Raw genomic sequence first — 22609 nt, forward strand, 5'->3', positions numbered from 1 at the left:
TCAAGTCAACAACTTGTACTTTAAACTAGTATAAGCTCAAGATGGATATACCACCTGAATTGAAAAAAAAATTTTTTAAAGGTCATATTATAAAAAGAAAATAGAAGAGAATAAGATCAGGTATCTCTTACAAGGTAAGGGGAAGAACAGAAGAGATCACAAAAAAACAAAGTAGACAACTCTGACTATATAAAATTTAAAAAAATTTTTCACATAAATTAATATAGAATAAGAAGATAAATTACAAAGTAGGGAAAAGATCCACATCAAATATCACTAAGAAAAGTCGAAAATCTAGGATATACAGGGAACTTACACAAATTAGCATACTTTTGGTCAAGAGCCATGCTCTAATAGATAAAAGATCAAAGGATATGAACAAAATACGAATTGCAAATTATAATTGCCATGTGAAAATGTTCCAAATCATGAATAGTATGAGAAATGAGAATTAAAACAATAGTGAGGTTTCACCTTATACAGGGTATATTGACAGAGGTGACCAAAAAATGGGAATAATCTATGTTGGAGAGGCTGTGGGGAGACAGACATACTGATTCCCTGTCCGTGAAGCTGTGAGGTGGTCCATACAAATTTGGAAGTATATCCCAAAAAATGACTAAACCCACTCTATTCTTTGACTCAGAAACTACCACTTGGCTTATAACACGAAGAAGTAATAACAATAAAAATAATGTTTATATAGCACTTACTATGTGCCAGTCACTATGCTACAACCAAAAGTTGAGACTGATTATAGATTAACATACAGGAAGTGCCTTGTTACTGATATGGTAGTCATTACTGAATTAGTTGTGTGTGTTCAGACCACTGACTTGTTAGATCAAGACCAATATGAATAAGAACATAGGAGGAAGAGGGGAAAAGGAAGAGGTAAAGGAGAGGTAAGTTGAGGTAAACAAGGAGGAGGACCCATGACTTGTAACTAAAACAACTTGGGCCTGAACTGATGTAGATCAATTGCCATAAATAGTCTAAAAGCCTTCTTAGCAAACACTTGATCTACTTGCCAAGAGGAGAGTTGCCAGAGGGTAAAACTGATTTAGATTATAAACTTGTTTGTAAAATCTTACAGAGAATGATGGTGGGAGATTATGAGTAATATTGCCTCATAAAATAGCAAGAGTCAGTAGAGGGAAAACTGAGTTTGAATTGGCAAAATAGTGGAATGGTTGGTTTTTTCCACAAACTCATCCTAACAAAGAAACCTCCCAAAAGAGAAGGAAGGAAAGAAGGAAGGAAGGAAGGAAGGAAGGAAGGAAGGAAGGAAGGAAGAAAGGAAGGAAGGGAGGAAGGAAGGAAGGAAATGAAATGTATGAGGCTAGGTTTGAAGTACTCTAGGCCCAGTGCTGTATTCATACCCACCTGGCTGCTCACTTGGACTTCATTACTGTCTCTAGAAGCTCATCTTCCTGCAAGAGCTCTGAAACTCACATCTCAGTATCCACTGCCCATTGGGCCTTTCCCTCCTTCTGATTTGAGAGGGTGGACATTGGAAAGCTTTTCTCAGATCTTCTATTTTAAAGAGAGGGTTCAGAGCATCCATCTCATCAATTCCCACCTGGCTGCAGGATTTAATCATGCCCCTCCCCAGGCAGGTACCCTCCCTCTTCTCTCCTAGCCCTTTTCAGCTTTTTTTTTAATGTGTTGTGTTCCTCGATTAGATTGTACCTTGAGGGCAGGAACTATTTTTTGTTTTTTTTTATGTCTCCAGAGCTTAGCACAATGCCTGGCACATAGCAGGACCTTAATAAATCAATGCTTATTGACTATCCACTGTACCACCTATCTGCCTATTACCAATTATGTCTGATTAACTTTATTTCTTTTTATGAAAGGGATATCAGAATGGGAGATCAAGAGAATGTGACAGGTACAGTATACCTGAATTTCAGCAAGGCCCTTGACAGAGTATCTTATGCTATCTGTGAATAAGATGGAGATACAGGTTGGGCTAGATACAGGTATAGCTAGATGGATTCAGAAGCAGCTGAATAATCAGACCTACAGGGTCATCAATGTCAATTTAAACTGTGATCTCTAGTGTAAGTCCTTCAGGGGATCTTTTCTTGGTTTTGTGCTATTTGATATATTTTTTCAGTGACTTGGATGAAGGCACAGATGACATACTTATCAAAACTGAGGATTATATGAAGTTAAGATGAGCAGGCACTACACTGGCTAATAGAATCAGGATCCAAAGACATTGAAAGGTTAATTTAAGGGCATGAAATTTACTAGGGATAAATAGAAAGTTATATGCTTTGATTGAAGAAAAAATTTGCATAAGTAGAGTATGGGAGTGGTATGGCTAGACAATAGTTAACAGCAAACAGACCTAGGACTTTCAGTGGACCACCATCAACATGAACAGAAAGTGTGAAATGGCAGCCAAAATATTAATAGACTCAGACTGCATTAAGAGTTATAAAATCCAGAACTAAGAACAAAGGACATGCTCTGGTCAATTAATCAATCAACAAACATTTGTTAAGTGCTTACTATGGGTTGGATACTGTTGCTAGGCCTTGGGAATGCAAAGACAAAAAGTAAAACCATCTATACTTTCTTAGTATCCGTGTCTGGATTATAGTGTTTAGTTCTGAGAACCACATTTTAGAAAGGTCATAGACTAACTGGAGAGTGTCTAGAATGATGATTGCAAAAGGTGAGAGGACTGGAGACCACGCATGACAAGGCTTGGCGGAAGGAATTGGCGATATTTAGCCTAGAGATGAACAGATTTGAAGTGGGGTATGATCGCTGTCCTCAAATACATAAGGAATTACCAAAAGTAGAAGAGGAATTAGGCTTATTTTGCTTGACCTTTTATAGTTTTAATATGCTGTGGTTCCAAGTACATGAATGAAGGGTGAGCATATGGATGAAAGATTACATTTATTCTGTTTAGTCCCAAAAAGAGAATGGGAAGCCGGGAATGGAAGTTGCAGCAATGAAGATTTTGGCTTAATATAAGGGAAAACTCCCCAAAAGAATTGGTCCAAGTATGGAAAGGGCTGCCTTAGGATGTACTGGGTTTCCTCCAATGGCTACCTGGAGGCACAGAGTGGCCTCTTCTCAGAAATATAGTAGAAAGCTTTCTTAATCATGTAGAGGTTGGATTAGATGATCCTGAGGTGCTTGCTCACTCTAAGACTGATTTTGTGGATATAAAAGGTTATCTTGTCAGTCTCAGGTCCTATTTGAGACTTAGTATAGCATCTGTGGTGTCTTTACATATGGGCATCCACATTGTTTGCACACTTTTAGTGACCTTATTAAATTGCAGCTAGGTGGCATAGTAGATAGAGCTCTGGACCCAGAGTCAAAAAAGACCCAAGTTCAAATATGGCCTCAGACACTTATTAGCTGTGTGATCCAGGATGTCACCATTTGTTTCAGTTTCCTCATGCAAAAGATGGAGATGATAATAGCACCTACCTCCCAGAGTTGCTGTTAGGTTAAAGACATAATATACATATGTCACTTTGCAAATCTTAGAGTACTATATAAATGCTATTTATTATTATTACTAAACTTACTTCAAGTCTTTCCATTGAATTCTAGCAAAAATGTTTCTGTGAGCTTCTGAGTTGTAAAGAATGTACTTTAATTTTGCATTTTAGTTTAACTACTTTACAACTTTAAAACAATAAATTGAAGTCATACTCTACATTCTTTGAACATCTGCTCATTTTCAGAGCCTTCTCAAAGCCAAGAGGACCAATAATTAAAAGATAATTATTAATATAAACTCAATAGGAAATTATGTAGTAAAATTACCATCTTGACTGTGACATGTCTGAAAATATGAATCTTAAGTTACCGTACTCAACTTAAAAAAAAAAACCCATTTCATTTGATTTGAAAACCACAACTCATTTTCTTTGTTGCTGTGTGATTAATGGACTTTCAAGAGTGTATTTTAGATGTATGATACAATGGATTAGCCAACTTTTAGGAAAATTACATGTATAATCCTTCCACAGAGTACGAAAATTGTGTCTAAGTCAGTATTTAAAAAGTTTTGTTCTTAATTAAGCTCACCAATTTAAACAATTAAAGATCAATGGGACAGAACTATTGTACTAAAGAAATGCCCACATCTTAAAATTTAACAGCTGCATGTTTAAAGATTGTTTGTATTTACTCTAGCTACCTACATAGTAGACAGACTAAGATTTATGGATGTCTGTGAAATTTGCCGATCAACATGAAAGCCAGTGTCATTATTCATTATAGGACAAATTATTTATTCCAAGTTCTAACAAGGGTTTACAGAAGTTGTTATGTAATAAAAATGAACACTGAAAATAAGAAACAAGTTTTCATAGCTAGGCCATTTCCAATGTAGTTATTAAACCACATGATTTGTATGAAAATAAATGGGGTATTTCCACATCATTCAAGAGTCCATAAAGTATGTTTCAAAGTCCATATCCAAGTCTGAAACGAGAGCACCAACAAAATCTTCAATGGAGAGACTCTTTTGAAGCATGCCTGAAGGAAGGAAAGGGAAAATATTCATCAGTTAATCTATATTTTGTAAAATTATCATGAAACTTTTAGGAACTAAATCATTATATTAGCAACAGTTAGATCAGATCAGATCAAACTTAAAGGTTGTTCAGCCTTTTGAAAGGAGAAGGGGAGAAGGGAGAGAATAAGTATTAATATGGTGCCTTCTATGTGTCAGGCACTGTGCTCAGTTCTTTTTTTACAAATATTATCTCACTTGATCCTCACAATAACCCTGCAAGGCAGGTGCTACATGATCGCCATTTTAAATTTTAAGGAAAGTGAAGCAAACAGGAATGAAATAACATGCCAGGGTGACACAGCTAGTAAACAGCTGAAGCCATATTTGAACTCAGGTCTTCATGACTCCAGGCCTAGCCCTCTAATTACTGTACCGCCATCTCCCTTTAACACTGCAAGGTTCTGAACTACTTTTTCTTACATTTTTGTTTTCCATGTTGACATCTGGGTTGGCATTTCTGGCAAGAATATTCAAAAGCCCAAACCTGGCACTCCATTGATATTCCTATTGTATTTGGAAATATTGTAACCTGCTGATATTACAATATTCTTGGGAAACAGATTTGGTAGATTTTTCAACTAATTTTGCTAAGGTTTAGGATTTGTAGTTTACAACATTTCATACATATCAGTTAAGCATTGATTCTGCCATGAAAAAATTTTATCAGAATCATTAGTTTCTTTCTTCCAGGTTGCAACTCACCAATAATTCAATTAAATGAATCTATAATTATCTTTTGTTTAGAATCTTGCTATGTGATAGGAAAGATACAAAACTCATGTAAGAAACATTCCCTGCCCTAATGGAACTTAGACTATAGGGAGGAAAAAAATATAGATAACCTCTACATAGTAATAACTAAAAAGGGAAGGGAATAGAGCATTTATATAGTACCTATTATGTGCTAAGCTCTTTATAAATATATTATTTGATACTCATGGCAAGTACATCAGAGGGATTCAAAAAACAAAACGATATGTGAGTGTGAGTGGGGAAAAGTTTTTACTGACTGGGGGTGGATGGAGGGAAGCTTCACAAAAGATGAGACTATTGTTTTCTCTCCACTCATCCTTTAGAGAATGTCTCAAGAAACCAACCCTGTTGCCACACCCAAATTCTAGAAGGCCAAGAATACTTCAGGGTTTGAACAAGATTCTTAATGACATTAAAATACAAGAGTAGACTATATAACAGAGCATCTGATGTTGTTACCGGGGGATAAAAAGGCCACCTCTCACTCATATTATGTATTCAGAATTTTGTAAGAATTATAAATAAATATGAAAAAATACTTTACTGAAAACTATCACCTAGTTTTTGCTAAAAGACTCAAAAGTGAGGGGAACCTACTACCTCCCGAGGCAGACTGTCTCATTTGGATTTTAGAGCTATCCAAACATCTTCCTTTTGATCTAAGCTCTATCTTGACTGGAAAACTCATTTCAGACACTAACATTTAGAATTCCATTTCCCTGTAGGACAAAAAATTTCTAAAGAAGCAAATGTGCCAGTCCAGCCATGCTTGACCAGCTGTCATTGATGACTTAATGGTTTCGCATTAAAATAGATAAATGTATAAATAGTAAATTAACACATACCCTTTAGATACATACATAACCAGTTAAACTTGGTCTGATTACAAGTCAGAAAAAACTTTAGGGAAAAAAAAAAGGACTGGAATTTGGTGCTTCAATTAGTAGTAGAAAGCATATTATACTTTTTATAGCAAAAACATGTTTTCTGTATAAAACACAATGGCTGCATGAGGGCGTAAGTTATTTTTAGTTATTGCACTATAACAAGACACATCAATTTGTTAGCCTGTTTTTCTTCCTTTTAATATCTGAAATATTTTTATGGTGAAATGACTAGTTACAGGAATTGTCCTAAGTTAAATCTAGTTCATTCAGAGCTAACCCTTACTGTTAAGTATAACCCTAGTGTTTCTTTGAAGTGGCTCATTTTCAACTCACCAAACTGACAATATAAATATGACCTTACCCTACCCTCTCCTACAGACACACCTAAAGCACCTCCTCTAGTTTTACATGTCTTTAAACCATTTCTTTTTCTTAGAGAATGATAATAATAGCAGGCACAATGAAAGAAAAATACTTTTGTTGTCTCCTTTTAATAAAATCTGGCTAAAGTCAACTGGCTCAGCTTAGAGGTGATTCTGCATGTAATGTAATGGTTAAAGATGATAGTTCAAAAAAAAAAAACCCCAGCAAGAAAAGACATCAAGACTTGAGGCGATTGGGAGAATGTCCTTGCTCTGTTCTCACAGTATTCTGACTTTAATTAGATTTAAATGTGTTCTGCAAGTATGAACATGAGATTTGTGAATTAAAGACAGTTCATGAATTAAAAGAAAAACCCAATGCTTACAGACTATTAAAAATATGAAAAACAAAGCTGGTTTTAACGTGGGAGCATGGTAAAAAGGAATCTGCAGGCCCTGATTTTTAATTGTTGACAAAGTTCTTTTTGGCTTTGGAGTTTTATTAAATATGGGCTAAATACTCGCTGTTCTGGAAGAAAAACTCAGAAATTATGCAGATGTTGGATTCCATAGTGAATGGAGCTTAAAAAACAGATTCAACTGTGGAAATCATTAAAAATAGGAGGAAGAAACTCTCTCTATCCTTAGTCCAGAGGCCTGAAGAAAACTACTTTGCAAACATGCAGAAACTATTAATGGCAAGTACACAGCAAGACAAAACTGTACTATGCTTATCTTAAAATGCTAACAGAAAAGAAGGAAATACCATAACAAGTAAAGACGGTTATTTATTTATCTAACACAGGGAAGTGAATAGTATACATAACAAAGGGAATGGAAAGACTGATGATTTCCTCTATTTCCCTCCCCATTTTACCAGTGATAAGGGGGCTAAGAAAAAAATTTTAGTGAATTAATACATTTTGTCATCTGCCCATTTTGTTCAAATTATGCATTTTTCATAACTCTGAGGTGCCAGGGCAAAGGCAGACCAAAACAAATGATGATATTCAAAGAATTTTAAGCTTTTCTTTAGGTTTTCCAAACTGTACCACATGGCATCTCTTTCTTTGTAATATCTGTCAACTTAAAGCAGAGATCAAGTTACAGAAAAGGGAGTATGAGAACCTGACCCCTTGGAAGACAGTTCACTTTTCAAGAGGCTTTTTTGTTATTAGGCAATCAATTGATCTTCAATGTGTCACAAGTAGGAAAAGTAAGTCAAGCTGGTTTCCAATGCCACATGTACTTTCTCATACCCTTCTTAAACTTCTCTTTATGTATGACATAAAGACACTGCTTAAATTGCTGTCATTCAAACCAGTACACCTTCTCAATTTTTAATTTCAGGTACTACCCAATTAAATCAATGTTACAGAGTTCATTCTACAAATAGACAACAAAGCAGTATTTACAGGCCATGAAGGATGGAGATAAAAGGAAAGGCTTTGCTGAAAAGGAGTACAAGCCAGTATTAACAAGAGCTATGTGGAATAGGACAACAATCAGGCAGGTACTTTTGGAAAAACATGAGTTGAGGGTGTTCTGGATTACACATTACAGAGCCAGGCAGACAGTGGGAGCTCAACAAAGCTGTTGCTTCAGGGTTCTTACTATGGCTTCAACTTGAATGTTGGCAGCTAATAGATTTGTACTTAAGATGTTTTGTGAGTGCCCTCCAGGTATCTGTGCTAATGCTTCACTTACAGAAGTCCTTACATGTTCAAGGGTCTTCTAACTATGCATACATCAATGCTATCACCAGGAAAATACTCTCTCCAACCCAGGAATGAGGTTCAATACAGGAAACAAAGTGATAATACTTCAAATTTCTCATGGTTTTTAATTTCATCCTCTCCAATTCTGCAATATATAATCTCACAAAGCTCACATTTAGATGGCAAACACATTTGTAAATATGAATTTAGGTAACCCTCTGAGTATGGGTTTGGATATACAATGGAGGCACAGTTTTTGACAGTTGTCACATGTATGGCTCTGAATCAGTCTTTAGAGCCTGAGGTACATCAGACTTTCCTTGTTTGGATCTTGATAATGACTATGACTTATCCCCAGGTTTTACCAGTTCTTGAGGTGAGAAGGCTTTCTGTATCATTAAGATAAGAAAAATTAGGAAATGAATATTTTATCCACAGATTTGCTATTTAGTTAAAAGGAAACAAATGAAGGAAATAAGAGTTTTAGGTCTTCTCCAGAAGAAGGGGATTTTTTTGATACCTTAACTAGTACTACTTCAAGCCCTAAATGTAACAGTGAACTCTGCTTGGGTAACCAAGATAGAAGTGGTTCAATTAGATCAATGACCTCTGCTCAGGTAAACGCTGGTATCATACTAATGACTCTAATGAAAGCAGAAACAATTAAATTAAGCAAGAATTAATAAGGAGCTTGTTAGGTACTGCATGAGGTGCTAGGGATATAAAGGGTAAAAAAAAAAAAAGAAACAACCATTCCTTCCTTTAGAGAGCTTATAAGAAGACTGACTTAAAAGCTTTATGGATGCTATAATAGGAAACCTGGAGAGAAGAGACTAGATCAAATCCAAATCCTAGTTCCAATATGTGACAGCAAATCACTCCTGGGCTTCAGTTTCCTCATTTGTAAAATAAGAAGAGTAACACTAGTACTAACCCTGATAGGCTGCTATGAGGAAAACACTATATAGGGTGTCCCAAAAGTTTTAATGCAGTTTTAAGCTATTAAAACTTCATATTAAAATGTTAAATTACATTAAAGATTTTATATTAAAACTGGTGAAACCTAGGATTAAAGCAAAGTCTAAACTACCTAAGGCTCTAGAGACTGATTCAGGGCCACACTCCGACTGCCTCAGTTGCACATCTAAACATATATCAAAGGGTTAAATAAATTAGTTATTAAATTTGTTAAATGAATTTATTAATAAAGTTCTAATAGCTTAAAACTGCACCAAGACTTTTGGGACACCTCCTATAAAGGTGAGCCTTATACATAGTTGGTGTTAAATAAGTGTCTGTTAAACTGAGTTGAAATTATAAACTGAAATCACCAGGAACATTTCTATGGTTTTATTTACTCACTCAATTTGCCCATCATGTGCCAGTGCCATGGGCAATATCATCATTACCAAAGACTTTATTAACTGTTTGTATGTGGCATGGATATTAGCAGTCGTGTTAAGATGACACCCTAAGATGACTAGGAAATAGAGCGTAGTTTCTTCTATGTGTGTGTAGGTAACACCTCTATCTAATAGCAGTAGTGGCGGAAAAAACAGGCGATAGTTTAAAGAAGATAAGTCAATGGGAGATGATGCCTCTCTTCAAATATTCAAAGGGCTTTCAAGTAGAAGAATTAGATCTCTTCTGTTTGACTCCAAAGACAGACCCAGTCTTTCTTGGGTTAGCTGTAAGGAGGGATCTTTCAATAATCACAACTATCCCACAATGGGGGGTTACTGTGAAGCAGTACATTTTCTATTGCTTAGAAATATTCAAAGATGAGATGACAATTTTTGGGGGGTGGGGCAGAGGGGGCAAGGGAAAGAGGAGGGTCTGAAATAACCACTTTTTAAAGGATAGTATAAAGTGGTTTTATATAGATGACCTCTAAGGTTTCCTCCAATTCCAAGATTCTATGATTTCTTTTTTTTTTAGGAGGGCAATTGGGGTTAAGTGACTTGCCCAAGGTCACACAGCTAGGGGTGTGTGTGTGTGTGTGTGTGTGTGTGTGTGTGTGTGTGTGTGTGTGTTAAGTGTCTGAGGCTGGATCCGAACCCAGGTCCTCCTGACTCCAGGGCCGGTGCTCTATTTACTGGGCCACCTAGCCGCCCGTGATTCTATGATTTCTGTGTAAGGTAAATACAAGTTAAAATGCTAATCAAGGCAGATTTATACTGCTGTTTTGTTCAGAAAATTAAACAGAAACTTGATACTACAAACAAAATAGGAAGCATCACCTTGCCCTTATCCAAAACCATGGTATTTCCGGTAGCTGTAATACGATGTGAAGTTTTGGTTGTCACAACTCAAGTGACTTAATGGAGCTGGTAAAATGCCAGAACTAAAATATATGACCAAGAGGCTAGAATGGGTTCAGGATGAAAATTAATTAGACCTCTAATGGAAAAAAAAAGGCAGTTGACAAGTAATATGATCTAAATTGATAAAATCTCAATGAAAGGTGAAGACAACTCAAACAGACATTAGTTCCCCAAGTTCTAAAATACTAGAAAAAAGAGGGCAACTTTGGAAGTTTAAAGGAAGTGGTTTTAGTATAAAGAGAAGAATGCAGATTTTGACTGGAAGTATTTTGGAAATAGTAACTTATTCTATGTAAAAACATTTATAAGAAAAAAACTTTAAGAAAGCCTCTTTCTCATCACCATCCTTATTGTCCTTGAACTTCAGACTTAGCCCAGTTACCACCCAGAAGGGAGGATCTTCAGCACAGGAGCTGCAACTGCTGAGCAATTTCTCTAAAAGACAGGCTAGAAAGGCAAATAATAAAACCTTACACATATATAATTGAACAAGCATTTATTAAGAGCCTACCATGTACTAGGTACCGTGTAAGGGACTGGGAGAACAAAAACAAAACAAACCTTTTCACCCCTAAACAGTCTTTGCTCTTAAGGAGATTTACCGCATTGTACTTTGAGGAAACAAGGTATATACAGGAATATATACAAACTATTGGATGAGACTTATGACTTTACTCGTATAGGGAACTTGGGATGGGAAACTCCTACCAATGTAGACTGCAACTTCCAGGCTTAATGGACTGCCTGAGATGTTAAATGATGTGCCCAGAGTCACAAAGCCAGTAAGTGTCAGAGGGAGAACTTGAACCTGGGTCTTCTTGACTCTAAGGAAGGGTTTCTCTATCTACTATGCCATTCTGCCTCTTCATACAAAGTCCATTTTTGCTGTTTGGTCATTTCAGTTGTGTCCAACTCTTCATGATCCCATCGAGAGTTTTCTTGGCAAAGATTATGGATCTGTTTGCCATTTCCTTCTCCAACTCATTTTACAAGTGAGGAAACTGATAGCAAGAGGGTTAAGTGAGTTGCCCAGAGTCACATAGTTATTCATTGTTTGAAGCTGGATATGAATCCAGTTCCTCCTGTCTCCAGACCAGGTGCTCTCTCTACTGTGCCACCAGCTGTCCCACAAAAGACATAGATGTAAAAAAGTCTTTTTCAGGAGGAAGGGGGAGCCCAATAAACACAGTATTCTAGAAAGATCTCCTGTCAGTGTCTGAGCTTTAAAGGGAGCCAGAGATTCCAGAAGGCTGATGAAGTGAGGAGGGAGAACATACCTGTGGCAAGACTCCAGAGTCAGGAGAGGGCTGAGGCAAAGCAAGCTCAGGCACTTAGGTGGAGTTAGTAGGAGTCAGAGCAGCAGCAGCTGCAGGAGCAGCAACACCATCTAGGACATAATGAAGCTGCACCTGGGACTGTGGAGTATGAGCCTCCATGGGGGCTACCTAGTTCCACTTCTTGTTCATTTATCTTCTGGCCCTTTGCTTGTCTTAGGAATGCACCTCCCTAATTTCTGGCTCAAGCTTCTGACCTACTCCTCCTAAGCAATGGGGGAGCAAAGATTTTGGAAAATCAAAGCCTCAAATGTGTTAGTCTACTGTGGGTATGATAACGTATCACAATTTATATGTATGTCTTATAAATGATTTACAAAGCAGAAAGTGCTTTCATTTCATCAACACAGCAGCCCGATGAGGTAGGCAAGGCAAGTATTACATCTTCCCTTTATATATGGGCAAACAGGTTCAGAGGTGAAGTAATTTGATGTCCTGATCTTTCTTTACCATAGATGAATGAAAAAAAAAATCTATCAATTACTTACTATATGCAAATTACTGCGCTAAGCACTGGATACAAACAGATAAATAAGAAAGTCCCCCTTCTCAGATAATGAAGAGCTGTTTGCACCTGAGAAAAAAAAACTACATTTTGGGGGGGGGAGGGGGAGGAGGAGGCAGGACAATTGGGGTTAAGCAACTTGCCCAAGGTCACACTGCTAGTAAGTGACAAATGCCTGAGGCCAAATTTGAACTCAGGTCCTCTGGACTCCAGGGCCAGTGCTCTATTCACTGCGCCACCTAAAAAACTACATTCTAACTAGATTCACTTTGGATTATGGAATTTCCTCCATTATAGCCACCAATAAGAACAAAGTCACTGAAATCTTTAAAGAGCATTTTATAAGTTAAAGTAATTCTATATGCCAAGTCGAGATTAGACTGATTTCAAATTGAATCTACAAAGACAAGCCTGGCAGTAGGTAAAACTCTTAAGTGAATTTTATGAGATCAGTATTCTCATTCCAGATCTGTCACTCCCAAGCCTAAGGCAATTATATGGCTCATCTCTTCTTTGAAGTTTTTTTCCTTATTTAGAATGCTGGTTTACCCATACTTTTATTAAAGATAGTTACCAACTATCTTGAATCAGGTGTAATAATTGTGAAAATCAGATTATCTGCCTGAAAATGACATTCCTTCCCACACAGGTACCTTTACTATCATAGCCTATGTAGACTGGGTTAAGTTACTGTTGTCCTTAAAGTCATCTCCTTGTGGCTGAGATCAGGATTTCCTAACTGAAAGTCAAATGGAAGATCTGGACCTTTTCGCATGAAAGTTGATCCAGTAAGAGAGAGACAGAGAGGAAGATGAAGAAGGAGAGGGAAAGGGACAGGTAGAAGGAGAGGGAGAGGGGGAAGGAGAGGGGCAGGGAGAGGGGGAGAAGGGGAAGAGAAGGAGAGGAGGAGGGGGAGAGGGAGAAAGAGGGGGAGAAAGAGAAGGAGAGGGAGAGAGAGGGAAAGAAAGGGGGGGGGAGAGACACAGAGAGAGAGAGAATCCATACACATACATGTGTTCTCCGTTTACATATTAGTTTATTTTAATTTCATTGTGGGATTGAGTAATTTCCATTTAAAATTACATTGTGGATTACAAAACATTTTTCTTTTGAAGCGCAATGTCTTTCTTAAATAAACATACATACACACCCACACACTAAACACATACACGCCCTCTCAAACATCAGTACATTTGTGAAAGGGAGGTCTTTGAGAACACAGGTGCTCTTGCCCATTTTATTCTTTTAAATAGCTCTGAGCTATTTCAAAGTCTAAGTTAGGTAAATAACTAAACAAGCTAGAGATTTCATTTACTTGGCTATTATTCTGTGTTGCCATTACTTGTAGTATTGAAACTGTGCTGTAATGCTGAAGCTACTCCAAATGCAGGACTCAGTGTCATAACTACCATATATAAAGTAGAAAAATGATTCTCCAACCAACAAAGAGGATGCTCTGGTATTAAAACTTGCTATGATGCTCTATTTAAGAAAAATCACCTTTCAGATGTGCCAGAAGGAAATCATCTAACCTAATCCAATCCATCTCAATCTAAAAAGTATTTATAAAGTACCTCATTTGTATAAGGTGTTGTGTTAGATGCAGCAGACACAAAGGCAAATTAAAAAACAGTTCCTTGTCCTCAAGGAGTTGACATTCTTGAGGGGGTGGGGAGGGAAGCAGTGATATATAATGTAAACATTTACATATGGACATGTTAATTTGGAAAGAAGGGTTATAATTGGGGGGTGGAGGGGATCAGGTATACTTTTCCTCAGGAAGTGGCACCTGGGATAAACTTTGAAATTGAAGATTCTAAGATGCACAAGGGAGGGGAAAATGCATTTCCAGTGTGGAGAACAGACTTCACAAAGGCACCAAAACAACAAGTATGCCAGTTTGGCTGGAGTGGAGAATATGTGAACAAAGGAGTGACGTGCAAAAAGCATGGAAAATTAGGTTTGAGTAAGATTATTTGAAGGGCTTTAAAAGATATTACCTTTGTATGACTAAAAGCAAACTTCAAATTCATATTTAAATGAAAGTGCTTTCTTTGAATAAGCTAAGGTAGCAAGCATGATCTCTAGCAAATCACTGAGAAAAAGCATGTATTTTCTTGGAGGGCAGGGAGAAAAGGCATAATTGGGATGGCCGGGTCATGGGACCAACAAGATGAATAACTAGAATTTTCTCTAGTCCCCATTAACTTAAAAAAAAAAAGTGGAATTATATGCCAGAGGTAGAGCAATTACAGTTATATCCACAGGACAAGAAAGTGAGAAATCCAAATGGGTAACAGCTTTATGAATTAGCAGTGGAAAACACCAAACTTTAAGGCTCTTACTTAGCACCCAACCCCTGTGAGCTTCTATACCCTTGCAGGACACACAAATCAACTCACAGGCTTGTGTTTTGGAAACTCCTCAAGAGATTTCCCTGCTACTATAGTCTCTCTTGGCCTTCTTCATCATCCTGTCACAACATGTAGTGAACATTGACTGTGCCCTGCCATCTGGAGGAACTGGGGAGGGAGAACTTCCCTTCTGTCTAAGGCAGCATCTAGCTTGGGAACTGCCAAAGCTACAGAAGCTCTGCCTGGAATACAAACTTTATTTTCCTCCCAACACTGCAAAAATCTGAGGATGCTACTCAGGATAGCCAGAGGACTAAAGAATGGTGCAAACTTGGGTAGGACTGGGTCTGAATGGGTTCCAGTTCCCTCTGCTTGAAGCCTGGTGTAACCACATGTGTGGACCAGTCTTATCTCTTCAGAATCTACTTGGGGCCAGGGTCAACACTGGTGAAAATTCCCCAGTGTAGGAGGAGGCTGAGATAGCACTGGTGTCCAGCCATGGGGATAAATTCCATTATAAAAGGGGAAAATTAAGAAAGTGGAAGACAGGGTAATATAAGGAAGAAAATTCAATTTAAAAAACTAGAGTGAAAGCAGCTAAATCAAGAAAGAAAATGCTAGGATTAGAAGGGAAGGTGAATACCAAAACATCCAAAAGATTACAAATTTCTCAAAACAAATATTTTGTGACAATAAAAACTGAACCAGCACCTACCTAATGGGACATAATAAACACAGTGGCTTCCCAAAAGGGCACGGAACCATTGTAGGATGGATCAAGAGAAAAAGCAGACTACTGAGAGACATTATAATAAATGGGCAGAATGGCTTGTACAGCAGAAATAATTTATAGAATGAGAAAACTTGAATCTATAGCATTGTCTTCAAAGAAGCAAGTAAGAAGAGAGAATTCCACTTGGGAAGATAGTCTGAAAGAAAGAAGCAAAATGCAAAAATAATGTTAAAAGAACATGTGATATCTATATAAGCAAAATACTTTGTTCTGGAAAACAAGATGTGAAGAGAAAACTTACGGATCAGAGGTCTCCCAGAATTATAGTGACAATTCAAAAAACCTAAGCCAATAATGCAAAAAATGATATAAGAAAAATCACCAAGAACTTCTGAATACAGAAAAGAAAGTGCCAATTGAAAGAATCCAGATTGCCTCCAGAACAAAAGCCCTATGCTATCCAAAAGCCTTCCTTTATAGAGGGCTCACAACTTTCTTGATAACTCCATTTTCCACCAGTGACTCTGCTTGGCTTCAATTCCAGTGAACAACATGTCCTCCTCATTCCCACAAGCCCTACCCACTTAGGTTAAGTTGATCACTATGAAGAATGACTCAGGTTTTGACACTCTGCATTTTCTCAACTAACTCTCAGTTGCCTATCCCCTCTGACTGGAGGGCAGAGTACTAAATCCTTTCCAAAGCCTTATTTTACAAAGGACTCATACCTTCCTGTTAATTCCATTTTCCACCAGTTGCTCTGCTGGGCTTCAACTCCAGAGAAAATATAACCCCTGACCTCCCCCATTAGATTATAAGCTTCTTCTTTTTTTTTGCTTTTTGGAGGGCAATTGGGATTAAATGACTTGCCCAATGTTACACGGCTAGTATTTGTGTTAAGTGTCTGAGGCCACATTTGAACTCAGGTCCTCCTGACTCCAGGGCTGGTGTTCTATACACTGCACCACCTAGCTGCCCCAGATTATAAGCTTTTTGAAGGCAAGGACTGTCTCTTTTTCTTAATTTGAATCCCCAGAATTTAGCACAATGCCTGGAACACAACAGACACTTTAATATGTACTGAATTGAACTGAATTGATTCAAATCCCAAAATATATATGTAGTGGTTAAATTTAACAATTCTAATGACAAAACAACAAATTCTGCAAGCAACCAGGTGGAAGCAATTCAAATATAAAAGAGAGGAAATTCAAATAACACAAGATTATTCTGAACCTACCAGAAGGGAATGCAGTAATATATTCTGAAAACCAAAGAAGCTCAAGATGCAATCTAAAAAGACAAATTCACTCTGCAAACCTAACCCTAATTATCAATTAAAAAAAAAGATGGTCAGTCATTCAAGAAATGAGAAACCTTTGAAGTTTTGTGACGAAAGTAAAAACAAGAAACACAAAAATATAAGCAGACTATTGACATGCAAACACTTCAAACAACACCACAAGAGGTAAATACAAATATCAATAAAAATAAATAAATAAATTATCCAAGCTCTAGAGACAATTAAAAAAAACAAACAAACTAGAAAGAGACATCAATTGACTTAGTTAAAAAAAAAAACAGAAGGCCAATTAAGAGGTTTTATTTTCTAAAAGCACGCATTTTTTTAGAAGTTGAATTTAAAGATATAGAAGTGACAGTGGAGGAGTATGCTTGAAATACTACAGATCCAGCTCCACAAACATTCCTACAAATGAATCACTGTATTTTATGACATTAAATTACAGAACAGGAGGAAACCTAAAAGGGGAAAGGGAAAGTGGAACACAGGTCTGTGGGCATACTATTCTAGTGGTCTCTCAACAAGGAGAAGGCTACAGGAGAATGGGTCAAGTACCAAAGGACTGATTGAAACAAGGAGAAAGAAAGGGCTAGTCTCAATCTAATAAGGAGACTGTGTCCCACTGGAGAGAACTCCTATGAGTGAAGAGGTATATTCTGCAATGAGAGATGGGGATCTTATCCTTACACTATTCTGCAGGGAGACAATACATAAGGGAGAACCATTTCATCAGACTGTTATGCTCCATGGACAACTATCCTGCCTCAGGAGAAGGAATCTTGGAATTTCTGAGGTAATTGGCATCCAGGAGGGTAAGATAGTGTAGAACCAAAGAGGTGATTTCATTGCAAATGGGAAATAAAATAATTGTGGAGAGGGTCAAGAGCAGAAGAAGACCACACTGTTTGAGACACGGAGGAATTTTTATTATGGAGCAATGCTTCTCTCTTCATTACTTCCCTCATGAATTGATACTAAGAGTGAGGTACAACACGAAAAAAAAAAGAGTGAGGTAAAGCTCTATAAAGGAAATAACAAAAATTAATTAGAAAAAGAAATTTAAGCTTGGTATTTTAGAAGCTTTAAATCAAGTACAAAACAAAATAAAACATAATACAAACCATGAATAAAATATAAACTTAATGAATCAAAGAAACAGTTCTGAACAGACAAGAAAGAGAATTAATGAAGAGGATGATAAAAAAATACTCTTTTTAAAAAGTCTAAGAAAACTCTAAAAACAAAAGAAGTTGAAGAAAATAAGAAGAGATATGACTAAGAATTAACCATTTAAGTGAGAGGGAAAAATAAGGGGGAAGTGTGAAAAGAATTAGATAACATAATAAAATTTTAAAAATGTATAAGTAAAACTCCAAAACTAGGGAAGGGGCTGACAAAAATGAAGAAGGCTAGTTAAAGGTGAGAGAAAAGATCTTGAAGATGGGAATATCTTATGGGAGAAGGGTTACCCTAAAGTATATAAATAAAATAAAACTAATCATAGGCACAAAATACTGACTTTAAAGAAGGGGGAAAATCCTAATTAAAGAAAAAAACAAAACAAAATTAGAAACACAAATGGAGGAAAATATAAACCTAACTCTCACAACTTTAAATGTGAATGGATTAAACAATAAAACTAAAGAAATTGATAGACTGAAAAGGAAAACAGAACTCCACACTATTGTTTACAAGAAACATATACTGGAAGCAAAAACATGCATAAGGATAAAAATTAGAATGGATAAAAATGGATACATGCTTGGTAAATTTTTTAAAAAGCTGTCAATTATCCTATTAGATGATGAAGCAGAACTAAAAACACATACTATAAACAAGTAAATTAAATTATGCTCAAAGCAACTATAGACAACATTGTCAATAATAAACTTTTCTTCTCCACATAGCAAAGCTTATAAATTCACAAAGGAAAAAATAAATTGAATCACAAGAAGATTCACAGCCTAACACAAAAATAGAATAATTGGTATAAAACATATTACTAATATACTCAAATGAATTTGTACATTTATAAATCTGCATGTTCCTTCCAGTGATGCAGATCACAATCCATCCATGTTTGCTCATTCTATGCAACATTTGTCCATGTTCTTCTATAGGTCAGTCACAAGGAGTTGACCTAATGTGTTGGAGGCTTTCTTTTAAAAGATACCTGTGGAAAACTCAGGCTGTTAGCCTGAATTTTTTGCCTTTACCATAGCACTCAGACAAACTGAGGTCCAGAAAAGACCTTAATTTAGAAAGGTCAAGGTCATCTACTACATCCCAGGCCATCACCAATCGTCTTAACTTTTGGTTTGCCATTGAACTTTGATGACTGGAGAAAAGAGTGAGACTGACTACGTGCAGCTCTGTCTCACTTAAATTCAATTCACTCACTAGTCAAGACATCACACCATGATGTTACTGGTTCTTTTTGAGAATGAGGGACAAACAACAATGGCCAGACTATCTCTCCCCCCACTCCCCTTAGGTGTTTCCCTGATGATATCTTTTATTCCACTTCTCCTCTAAAGTTTCTTACTTTTGGAAACTGTAGTGTTCTGTAAATCAGTTATAGAATACCTTGATAAGTTCTTTTGATGACTCCAGTTTCTTCTTAGAAACAAAAACCATTCCTTTTTTTTTTTAAACATCAATAATTAACAATTATCTCTGCATTAGTTTATCAGATTAGCTAGTTATAACTTGAAAGGAAGAATGGACCTAGACAGAATTGGATTTAGGATAGGTAAGCTTTAATATAGAGTTCAGGATGAAATGTCTAGAATATAATAGACTGTAGAATAGAATATTCTATTAATAATCTCCCTGGGGAGGAGTCCTCAAAAGTTCTATAAAGTTATCAGGTATTAGGTTTGGAGGCTGGAGATGAGTAATGCAAAAACAAGGGGACAAATCTGGTCCACATTATAATTTTGCCTAGCACCAGCCCCAACAATTGACTTCTTTTAATAAAGAATACTGCCAATAAAAAAAAAATTACTCTCTCTCAATTCACCTGTAGTCATTATTTCTGATGACTCTAATGGAAGCATTTTCTAGGACTTTTAACAATTGTTATTCATTTAATGGAGTGATTTCTTGGTCTGGTCTGGTATTAAGAATTTTATTAAAAAATAAAGGACCTACATAAATTAAAAATGAGCATGAAGAATTCAGACAAACATGGGAAGACTTGCATGAATGTCTACAAAGTAAAAAAGAATTTGGAGAACAAGATATACAATGACTACAGTAATGTAAATAAAAACAACACTAAAAAGCAGGTGAATTCAGATTAAATGTAATTGGTTCCATCTTATCAAACATTTCCCTTACTCTCAACAGTGAGGTTAGGGACTATGGGTATAGGATGTTATATATGTCACCAGATCTAGTCATTGTCTTGGTTGATTTTGTTAAATCAAAGCTATGTTTTCAAAGCTATGATGAAAGGCCCTTATGGTTCAGGGTGGTATACTAGGAAATGGCAGTTTGAATAAAAAAGCCAAAAGGTATCAATAAAAACCTTTTTTTTTTTTTAATGAAAGAGGGTCTGGTGTAATGTATATCACCAATTACTTATGGTGTTAGTTCATGTACTTGGTGCTTTATAAGCAATAAAACATACATACCCACTTTCCGAAAAATTAAGAACATTACATTGAAAAGCACGTGGATTTCTTTAACTTAAGAAAAGAACATCAAGCTAAGAAGGGAAATTGTTGACTGGGGGGAAAAATCTTTGCATCAAATATCTCTGATAAGGGCTGATAAACTGGAAATGAATATAAACATATAAGACTAAGAGGTATTTCCCAATGGCTAATTGTTCAGAGGATATGAAAAAACAAATCTTAAAAGAATTACAAACTATTAACAACCATATGAAAGATTGCTCCAAAATACTAGTAATGAAAGAAATGCAAACTTAAACAACTCTGAGGCCTCATCTTTTGGCCAGAAATTTACAAAGATGACAAAAGATGGAAATAGTCAATGTTGGAAGAGTTGTATAAAGAAAGGAAGGTACTATGGATTGGTTATAATCATTCTAGAAAAAAGATTTGTAATGATGCTCAAAAAAAAAAAATTCACATTCTTTTACCCAGGGATCCTACTGCTTGCTAGGCATACAACCTCAAAAGTCAAAGAAAGAAAGCTCCCATAATCAAACATATATACATATACACATACACACATATTCACTGTAGATTTTTTTTTTTTTTGCTTTTTGGAGGGGGAAAGGCAGGGCAATTGGGGTTAAGTGATTTGCCCAAGATCACATGGCTAGTAAGTGTTAAGTGTCTGAGGCTGGATTTGGATGCAGGTCCTCCTGACTCCAGGACCGGTTCTCTATTCACTGCGCCACCTAGCCACCCCAATTTTTTTTTTTGTGGTAACAAAGAGTTGAAAACAAAGTAGAAGCCCATCAAGTGGAGAATGGCTACACACACTGTTTCATATGAATGTAATGCTATTAACTGCATTGTAAAAATAATGACTATGAAAAATTCATAGAAACATGGAAGGGCATATACCGTGTTTCCCCGATAATAAGACCTATCCTGAAAATAAGCCCTCCCCTTACTGTGTAAGATTCCTCTAAAATAAGCCCACCCCCGAAAATAAGCCTTATTGAGATTGCTACTGTAGTGAAGGTGATCCCCTGCGCTACACGCTACATTACGGTACCCTCTGTATGCACCGTCCCCCCCCCCAAACGCACGCCGCGCTCCAAGCTTATTGAATAAAGGCACATTTTTTTGTTCACATTTACCTGTTTATTAAAATTGCTGTCAATGTTCATTAAAATAAGCCCTCCCCTGAAAATAAGCCCTCTGGTGTTTTTCTGTCCAAAAAAATTAATAAGACAGTGTCTTATTATCGGGGAAACACGGTATGAAATGATGCAAAGTTAAGTAAATGGAACTGAGAAAACAATATGAACAAGGAGTCCAGCAATGTAAACAGAAAGTACAATAACAAAAAAAGAAGCTAAGCTATATCAATATGAACTAAGCAATAGCATTAAAATAATTAAGCTTAACACTTAGGTAGCCCAGAAGACAGAGTATTGGCCCTGCTGTCAGGAAGACCTGAGGTCAATTCCCACCTACAATCACTAGCTATGTGACATTGAGTTAGCCACTTAATCTGACTGCCTCAGTTTTGCCATCTTTAAAATGAGGGTAATAATAGCACCAACTTCCCAAGGGTTGTTTTGAGGATGAAATGAGGTAATATTTACAAAGCACTTTGCAATGCCTAAAGTCCTCTATCAATGCCAGAACTGAGAAAAATGCAACTCCTTCCCATCTCTCCAAAGGGGGGCTATAGGGATAGAATACTACATATGTTGCCAGACTTGGTTGATGGGTTGGTTGAACTGATTTTTTTCTTTTTATGTTTTTTGTAGCATTGGGTAGAGGGGGGGGAGAGATATATATTTGGAAATGTGATATTAAAATAAAAATCTTGAATGCCATTTTAAAGAAAGAACATAAATTGTGAGCTATCTCCAAGGTGATGAAGAGGGTTCTTAGGAGGACAGGGACATTTAGTACCAAACAATGGTGAACAGCAATGGTAAAGCAGTAAAGATATTAAGGTGAATGGGACTGAGTGGTTGGGAACTAAACATGTATCAGAGATGATAAGGGTAAAAGATGAAATGCTATCAACCATTCAGTTGCACTATCATGTCTCCCGGGACAGGACAAGTGTGTGTGTGTGTGTGTGTGTGTGTGTGTGTGTGTGTGTGTGTGTGTG

General features: G+C 36.7%; 1 protein-coding gene across 3 annotated transcripts in view; it reads right to left on the reverse strand.

Annotated features, from left to right (window-relative positions):
* Nucleotides 1-4250: 4250 nt before the first annotated feature.
* Nucleotides 4251-22609, reverse strand: part of MIPEP (mitochondrial intermediate peptidase) — a 189802-nt gene continuing 171443 nt past the window's right edge. For all 3 annotated transcript variants that reach the window (XR_011166757.1, XM_069080141.1, XM_069080140.1), the window contains one exon: nt 4251-4521. Coding sequence is in view for 2 of the 3 variants with exons in the window: in XM_069080141.1 (XP_068936242.1) it covers nt 4427-4521 (95 nt within the window). In the remaining variant the exon portion in view is untranslated. The remainder of the gene's footprint in view (nt 4522-22609) is intronic.

This window comes from Petaurus breviceps, unplaced genomic scaffold (assembly GCF_028583685.1).
Source record: "Petaurus breviceps papuanus isolate PSGF00001 unplaced genomic scaffold, PetGlider_PUasm1.0 91133, whole genome shotgun sequence".
NCBI lineage: Eukaryota > Metazoa > Chordata > Mammalia > Diprotodontia > Petauridae > Petaurus > Petaurus breviceps.